General features: G+C 43.7%; 1 protein-coding gene across 3 annotated transcripts in view; it reads left to right on the top strand.

Moving 5' to 3' along the window:
* Positions 1 to 2589: 2589 nt before the first annotated feature.
* The window catches only part of LOC113149295 (pleckstrin homology domain-containing family G member 1), a 33729-nt gene continuing 27094 nt past the window's right edge, over positions 2590 to 9224 (top strand). The window contains exons 1-2 of one of the 3 annotated variants that reach the window (XM_026341322.1): positions 2590 to 2902; positions 6792 to 6940. In XM_026341322.1, the coding sequence (XP_026197107.1) occupies positions 2889 to 2902; positions 6792 to 6940 (163 nt within the window). In that variant the 5' untranslated portion in view covers positions 2590 to 2888. Of the gene's footprint in view, positions 2903 to 6791; positions 6941 to 8241; positions 8694 to 9224 lie in introns of those variants that run through there. The other 2 variants (XM_026341324.1, XM_026341323.1) reach the window with 2 other exon arrangements.

Below are 9224 nucleotides of genomic sequence, written 5' to 3'. Positions count from 1 at the left end.
TGGTTTTCACTGGCATGGGAAAGGCTGAGTATTAGCCCATATGAATATGAGAGAAAATAAAGCCTCCACAGGTCAAAGGGAACCTGCCAACATGCACTCCTGGTTCTTTATCATGCTCAAACCCACATAAGCAGACTTGTAGGCATACAGAGTGTGGTGGTTACACACACACATCAACTGTAGTCACATGCAGACGGCTTGACTCTCCGCTGCTTTATCTTAGTCTGAGCAGTAATGCACTTTGGCTCCTACTTCTGAGGAGAGCAGCCCAGCAGTTGAGTTGTTGCTTCTTCCCTGTTTTTAACTATAATGTAACCCTTTTAATCTTAATGCCAAGCACATGCTCTCACTGAGATGCCCCATTCATATTTATAGCCAGGGAGGCTGTATCGGTTACACTTGTGAAAGCAAACAAGAATTATTATTTTATTGTGTGTGTGTATTTCAGAGCCTCCAACATGATGTTTGCCACATCATTTATATAGTTGCCTTCAGGTTCAATGTTTTTTTTTTTTTTACTTGTCCTACACTGATAGTTTTTTTTATAGAAGTTGTACTCACAAACATTTACTGTGCTTTGAATCACCCCAGGAAATCCCTGGATAGAGAAGATAAAAAAATTAATTTTCAAATGACGCTGAAGTGACTAAAGCTGTCACATGAATGTGATTCACCTGCTTAATGATGTCACATCCTGTTTGACTCCTTCAGAATATAAACAATCAGATAAAGGAAGCTGAGGATAGGAAGGAAATGGTGGCGGGGCATAGGGGGTTTTCTTCCTGTTGTTAGCTAGGGAGGTCCTGGGCTGATGTCTAATTCAACTTTTATTCAATCTCTTCTGTTTTCCTGTTGGACAACACACATCCCTTTATGTCCACTAGTGTCCACAGACAAAAATATACTGACCTTCCCTTTTTCCATTGCATACAGCCATTTTATTCTGAATTTTTAGTCTTTTGTGGTAAAGGCAACACCTGTGTATTTGGAATAGGATATGACTTGGCTTCCTCTTCATAATCACAGCTCAGTATATGACATCAGTGCAGGCTGGCCTTCACCTACTTTCTGCTATTTTCATTATTGATTGATTATTTTCTTGAGTCATAGTTTTGTTTGAATTACAGTACAATTCATTTTAGCTTATGATACTTACCCTGGGTGATGCGTAGATTCACAGAATATACAAGATGTTACAAGATACAAGAACTTTCGATTATTTTCAGGTTTTACAATGACAGGAAAGCTTTGAGAGGTCCGTTTAGTTTGCTCTGCTGTGTTTGACAACCTACCTGACACGTCTGGTGAACTCCACCCATCTTGTCCAAAAAGCAAAATAAAAGCTATGATAACCGTGACCGGTCGTCAGCAGCTTTTCCGCTTGTTTTTCCTCTGAGACGCTGCTATCGTATGTCATTGTCTCTGTGTGGGTTTTAAAATGCAAGGTGTGGTGTTTGGTTACAAAGGAAACTGCAAAGCATTGGTCAGTTTATCTAGGTGAGCTTAATGGTGGCCAGTCGTTGACCCCTACCTTTTTTTGTGTGATCACTAGTCACTGATAGCAGAGGTTAAAAAAGTTCCTCAGTTTGATTGACATATATTAAAAGTTACTGCACACTCAATTATATGCACAAAAATGTAGGTCATGTTTTTATAGTGAAGTGTATTTTTCTTATCAAAGGGCAGTGTTTGCCACTATCTGCGATTGCTGCAGACTCATGTGCAGGTTTGTTTTCCCTGGAAAAACTTAAGACCGCTGAAAACATGGAAGTGAGAAAGTGTGTGCGCTGACAGGGCCAGGAGCTGCTTTATCAATCCCAGGAAGCCTTGCTACCAGGAGGCAGGAACAACAGCCACTGGCTCTGAGAGAAGGGACTTTCCTTCATCCTGCCTCTGAATGCAGAACAATGACCAAATTACTCGCGCACACAATGACCACCAGCTTGGATATTTTCTCTGTGTGCTTACACGGGCTGAGTCACAGCAGGTTGCACTTTGAGCTCGGGCTCCTGTGATCTCAGCTCCTCATGTGTTTTCAGGTAGTCTGACCTTTTAGACCCGACCTCTTGCGTCCAAAAGACTTTGATATTGAAGGGGGTCAAAAAAAGGGGGGCTCTAATCGGGTGCTGTGAGCTGTGTGACCCATTTGGCTGTTTTTCTTTTTGGGATGGGGGTGTCGGACAAGATGTTTCGTCCTTGTTCTGCCCTCTTTTTTTTCCCCCTCCTACTCTACCTCAGCTTGTCTCATTCTGTCTCACCCTACCCATGCCACAGTTCTGCTAATTACTGTCCTCCATATTATCTCACATTAGCTCCAGATCGATGTTGCTTCCCTTCTTCCCCTGTCTCTTGGCATGTTGTCACAGTGTCAGTGACAGCTGCTTTTGCTTTTTCCAGTGCAATTCCTGTCACTTGTGTCGCCTGCAGTGCTGGCCGCTGTCCAGATCTTGTGGCGATCCCACACTGCAAAGTGAGAGAGAGAGAGAGAAAGAGACAGAGAGAGAGCAAGGGCCCAGTTGGAAAAGAGGCAGAGAAACTAGTCTTGCAGCAGTAATTGGTCAGGAAGTGGGCTGCTTGGATGTGCAAGCTCCTCTCTCCCTGTCGCTCCCCCTCCCCTCCCAGTGGGCAGTCAGTTCTTTTGCGTTTTGCTTCCATCTGTTCCCCCATCTCTCTCTCTCTCCCTCTTTTTTTTTTGTCAGTGTTTCTTCTTCTCTCTGAACTGACCTCATACCGTAGAGGTGTGGACCACGAACCGGGCCGCCTTGACTCGAGCACGACCTACCTCCCCTTTTCTGAGACTGTATGAAACTTTTCAAATGCCCGGACATGGATCTAACCTGTGAAAAGATACTGGGATACGCGCAGCTGAGGAAAGGATAATTGTGGGAATGGTCTCTGTGAGGTGAGTGACAGCTTGTCATTGCCTTTGTATTGTGTACTAAACTACTAGGACACTGTATGTGGCTGCAGTGTGTTGGTGTGAGAACAGATTTTAATTCACTGTAAATAGCTCTGCTTTCACAGCAGGCTTAGACACAGTACAGAGTTTCTCCTTCTTTAAAAGCCCAGGTCTTTATTTAATCATAATTACAGATGTCGAGTCCACCAAACCGAGCCTGAGCTCCAATTACTCTGCCCAAAGTTTCAATTTAGTGTGACTCTAATGGAACCTTTGCCCACTTGTGTAATTAGACCCCATGGTAGTCTGCTATAGTCAGACCTCCAGTTTCTGTTTAGGCTTGGGAGTCACTGGCCACTACATTGGTGGTATTGCTGCGTGTGTGGTGATAGGCTTGTTTGTTTTGTCTTGCGAAGGCTGATAAAGCCAACATTTGGTGACACCTGATTTAGCAGCGCTTTCAGAGCGATCTGGCTTTTCCAGGGTGTAGTTTCAATACAGTAACCTTACATTCTCACCTCGTGATTTGGTGTGTGTGCATATACACGTGTGTTCTCCTCTGTGGTGTGTCCTCATTCTTGGAGCTCTAACTGGAGCACCCAGCTTCTGGGGGACAAAGATTTGCCATCGAAAAAAGGATGGACTCATTTGCTGTCATGTGCGGCTTTAACAACCTTAAGTTCATGGCAAAATTCTTCATGTAGAAAATGTTTGTTGTTTGCTTAATATTTGTTTAATTCATAGTTTGTTATTGTTTCTTCTATTCTTGCTGTGTGGTTCTTAGTCAGACTCTGTGTTTTTGTTGTCACATAACTCATGGAATGAAGATCTTTGCCATAATACCTATGATTTTCCTTTCTGGCATGTATGACATGGTGAGATATCATCTTTCAGACTAGTCTGCAGTAACAAGCCTCTATGTAGTATCATCGCTAGAGAAGTGTTTGATCAGTGATCAGGCGTCTCTGTCTATAAACATATGTAATATGAATCTATTGACCTTAATAATAAGTAAATCAAAGAATCTTCACAACACGTATAGAACATTTTGTATTTTTAATCGTACTATATAGATTAGAATTTCCCTAATGGAAGAAAATTCCCTCAGTCTTCGCTCTGTTGGTCTCTTTTACTGGAGCAGGACCGTCGTCCTGCATGCTAAACACATCTTCCTGCATTATCCGCCACATATGCTCACATACTTAACACACATTAACTCGGTACATATATGCACACACACACTGCAGCCGTCAACACTATTGTAGTTTCACTATCACGCTTAATTCAGAGCAGAGCTCTGTTTGTAAAAGTACGTATATTCATGCATAGTTTCCAAAAACGAAGGGGGGTTGTATAAAGAAACATTCTGCAATCCCTACAGCTGAATCATACAGTTATTGGAAATAGAAGTTGATATTCCTGAAAACCACCTACCTACTTTTCTACTCTTTACTTCACCCCCTCTCTCTTCAATCTAGCTCCTGGTCATCAGCTTGCTGTCTTTCATTTGTTAATGTAAATACCAACTCACTGCGTAGTTGAATACTGACATTATCCTGCTATCATAAATACTTTTCGAGGCTGTGGTGCCACCCTGCTGTATCATTTGCTGTTGCCCTTGTTTTGGAGCTGTAGTTATTTCTGTGTCGCTGTTGTTGTTTAGTCTGTTGGAATGGATCCTTGTTTTGCTGGACGCTCCCCTGGCTCCTACCATACAGCCAACTTTGAGGGATTCCTTCTCTTACTGTATAGAACCTCGAGTCAGTTCCTCAGTCCCATTTCAGGCCAGCAAAACACATAAATTCCTGGAGTTGTCCTGGCACAGCAAGTAGACGTCTGCTGCTGCTGCTTGAGGGAATACCGTCCAAAAATCAGAGAACCTCATAAATCTGGGAAAAAGAAAATCGCCACAGGATTTTAGCTGAGTTAATCGTGATTATAGACATAAATAAAATGACCCTTGACACCTCAATATGTTAAAGTGTTTGCATGTTGTTGCTGCTTGCTTGATTTATAGGCTCAGATTATTCACCTTGACAGTCAAAGGTGCTGCATTGCATCACGTACGGGATAACAGAAGAGCACTTTCTTACATCAACCTGAAGTGAAGTGACGTTTTATTATTTCTTCTTCTTCTGGAACAACCTGAAAATATAAAGTATGTTACTGTCACACAGTGAAGAAATAGTTTTCCACCTTAAGGTGTGAAAGGGGGACTAAGCTGTGTGTGAAGGGGTTAATGAAGAGCTCAGGCGGCAAGAACAAAAGCTTTAAGAGTTAGTGACACTTCAGGAATCTGTGTCAGGAGAAAGAAAGGGTGAGTTTGTCTGCAGATGATCCATCTCGCTAATGACAAAGACGGACAGGGTCACAGAGGGAGGGGGAAACTGTATATGAATGACCCCTCCACCCACAAACTCCTGCCATTAGTCACAGTCTCTCTGAGGCTCTGAATCTATTTCTCTGTAAACTCTCTCCATTTAGTCCTTCATGTGCTGTTACCACAGAAACCCAGTCCTCGCCTTAAACTGTGGACAGCTGAGAAAATGAAGAGGCTGTCGGGCTGTGTGAGCAGTACACACACACACACACACACACACACACACACACACACACAGCCCACTGCAATAACAAGCATCAAATCAGTTCTCCACCTCACACTGGCTGTAGACCTTCTCCCTCCAGGATATGCTGAAGTGGTTGGGGGACACCTTTTATTAAAGTCACTCACTAAAACATCTTTAAGAGACGGGGGTCTTTTTAAGCCGGCATGCTGTTTGACAACAACTGATTGTGTGCCTGTGTGTGTGTGTGTGTGTGTGTGTGTACACCACCAGTAAAAGTTGAACAGAGTGTGTATGAACCCCGTGCCCTGCCTCACTGTTTGCATTGCCCGAGTGTTATGAGGAATGAAGTGGTTTATTGACAATAAGCATTTTCTTCCCTCTCTCCCTCCTTTCTCTCCCCCTCACTGTCTTTCCACATGCCACTCGGCCTTGGAGATGAATGCCTTGCAGTCGTCATAGAGACCACTAAAGCGCTACTTCCCCAATCATCCTGGCAACGCCGCAAACTCTCAAACCATCAATCCTGACTCCGAGTGCATGAAGGGAGCACGATGGAGTGTTTGTCTCTGTGTAGGGTCTTACACTCTTACGGCCTTGTTGTTGCTGTCGTTAGCTTCGAAAAGGAGTGAGGTCTGTTGGGGAAACCTTTTCTCTGAGTGGAGGGGCATGACGTGTTTTGGGGAGTGACAGCGGAGTAGGTCCAAGCAAAGGTGGTGGTCTTGAACCGGTGTGGAGCATTGGGTGCATTATGAGACGTTCTGTCCAAATAATAAAATTAAAAAAAAGTAAATGCATAACAGCAACTGTAAAGATTTACTTATTAAGTTAGTGCAGATTCTGGAGAGGGTCTAGCTCATTCCCCGAGTTTACCGTCTTCATGTTAATATGCTGTTGATGTTGACTTACTCTCAAAATTCAAATGTAACCTGGTGAATCATTTAGATTGGGAAGTGCTCCACAGCGTCACAAGACATGCTTTCACAAGTGAGTAATGCAAAAGGGTGGAGCGCACCTTTAAGTCGTTTATCAAGCATTAATGCCGGCGTTTGTTAGTTCCAGCTTGTTAAAATTGAAGTCTCTGTTTTATGACTCATACGAGTATCTTTTGGTTTTGGAGTGTTAGTCAGACAAAACAAGCATCAGATTTTTTTAGTTTTTTTTTTTTCCTGCAGCCAAAGCATTCCCTTAATCTTTCAGTCTTATCAATAACCTCACTCTTTCCCCTTTCATCCCTCCTGGAAAGCCTTGTGTGTGCATGTTTTCTCACACGGTGACTGTCAGGTCCACTAAAAGAGAGGCCGTTCTTTCTCTCTCTCTCTCTTTAGTCACTATCCTGCAGGGAGTGGAGCAGAGGCTGTCAGAGTAGACAGAGGCCACGAGATAAGCTGGACCACTGCTGTAGGTTCCTGTCATCAACAGGTCGTGCGCGGTTACACCGAGGACTTCAGACACTCCCTCTGTGTGTTTGGAAGAGGTGCTCATTACGCTCATTATGGAACATGTTTGTGTATGTGTGAGAGGTGGAGGAGGCCGGGGGGAGGGGCAGGTGGACAGAGTTGGGATTTGAAGTGGAGGTTTAGGGAGCTTTGTGGGTCAGTGGACCCTCAGACCATTAGAGAGGGGTCGTCCAGGGGGTCTTTATTATTGTATTGATTGTGAGAAGGGTGTGGTTTAAGCAAGACCCCATGCTGCTGGGACCGGTCTCTGTCTTTAAAGCGGGATGACAAATAGTCAACAGATTTGCTTTAGTGTTTGAGACTGAAGGCCCATTGTCCCGTGTGTTGACGGGCCACATGGCTGGAACTATATCTGCTTTCTAAGATTACACACGGCACATTAATAGCACATGGTTTTAAACACCCACAAGGTGCAGGGTAGATTTGACAAAACTTATTCTATGTGTTGAAGTGGTTTCAACAAATATTTGCCATCTGACATTATTCCAAGTAATTCCTGGTCTGAATTAAAATGCAGTTACGGTTCTTGTTTGGCCACAACAAACATCCACATCCTACACATATAAAGAGAGTTTCTTATGCGTTATTGTATTAAAAACCTGTATTGCAGCACACATCACAAGGATCATTCAGTAAAAGTACTGTAGCTCAGGTAAGTTATTGGCACCAACAGCTGACTTTTAAGTAGAGACACAATACAACCCCTGCATTAGATTGTTGATCTGTGTCCATTTTATCTGATGTTCATGTACATTTTGTCATCAGATTCAAAGTTCCTCTCTCACATTGTCCCACTTGAGTTTTGTGCGCTCATTCTGCCTTTCTCTGATCTGGGACCAATGAGCAGTGCAGTGTCTCACAGTGAATGACGAGCTTTTGTTTGAGCCCCACTCGCAGCCTATTGATCAGCCCTAACTCCCCCTCTTCCTTGTAAAGTGTGCGTATGTGTGTGTGTGTGTGTGTGTGTGTGATCTCTGGAGCTGTGTGCTGGCAGCAGTAGCTCTGCTGCCCGCTGAGCATGCAGCAGACACATACATACAAAAGGTGTCGCCCATCCTACGTGAACCAAGCTAAAAGGTTGAATCGGGAGTGAGAGGAGACGAAGAAGAAGAAGGGTGGGAGGAAAAATACAGCGGGATAAAATAAAAAGAAGCTAGAGGAAAAGCGGAAAACGTAGAGGAGCCACTTGATGTGGAACTCCCAACTCCTTGTAATTTGCTGTGGAAAGAGGGAGGAGGAGTCAGGGGGAGGGGAATACCCAGCAGGGTGGGAGCAGGAGAGAGCAGAGGCCGTTCACACACACACACACACACGCTCACATGCAAACACACACATGAACACTTTTAGACACTCATGCGGAGTGCAGTGGATGTGTTGCTACCGTAGAAAGGGAGGGATAAGGCATTGAGAAAGAGAAGCAGGCAACAGGAGATCCTCAGTAAACTGAAGTGAGAAGGAGACAGAGGGAGGGAATAAGCCAGAAGAGTGTGTTCATGTGTGTGCCCAGAAGAAAAAAAAACAGCCTGAGAGTGTATGGTGCTGTTTATATTTTGGAAGATGCACGTTTGCCCCCCAGGAGAAGGATTCGCAATGACTGAGAGATCTGGAGATTTCTAATGGAGTTTTAAAGTTTGTTATATTCTGGGAGTACTGTTTGGAATACTCTGGATATGTGAGATGCTCTGGAAATTTCATCTTTATCCAAACCTGTGCTTTTAGAAATTCACCCTCACTTTTAACGGAGACCCAAACCATTCACAATGCCTACCGGTAAGTAAAGCTTACCTGTCTGCAAACCTCATCACAGGAGATGTAACCATGTTCATGTATTGTAATATCCCCGATTTTACACATGTGTACTGTGAAAGGTACACAGCACTGGATATCTGTTCGACTAATCTATGGCACATCATCACAAAAAGTATAAGAAGGACTTCTTTTAAAGTGGCAACTGGTGAAACATGCAACTTATAAGCGTGAGGAAACATGAGCAGGTTCCTCTACCAGTCTCTGATGGTTCGGCTGTTTGTTTTGGTGGCTCTTTTGTGTGGTGTGTGCCTGTGTGATATTTTTTTTCCTCAGCTGACAGAGATGAGTGAAGTGCCTTTGCAGTGTGCGTCTCTCGGCACCACCGTTGTTTTCTCACCCCCGGTGTTGAATGGTGTATGTTTGCTTTCTCGCAGACATTGCGGGTTAAATTACTGATGATGCTGAGAAGACTGTTTACACAGCTTCCTTCTGTTTGTTAGTGGTACTGGTGGCTATAAATTTTACTTTGTTGGCAGTTACAGATATAATTTG

This window comes from Anabas testudineus, chromosome 24, assembly GCF_900324465.2.
Source record: "Anabas testudineus chromosome 24, fAnaTes1.2, whole genome shotgun sequence".
NCBI classification, from domain to species: Eukaryota; Metazoa; Chordata; class Actinopteri; order Anabantiformes; family Anabantidae; genus Anabas; species Anabas testudineus.
Note: the sequence above shows the minus strand (reverse complement) of the source record. Positions and strands in the feature narration are given on the sequence as shown.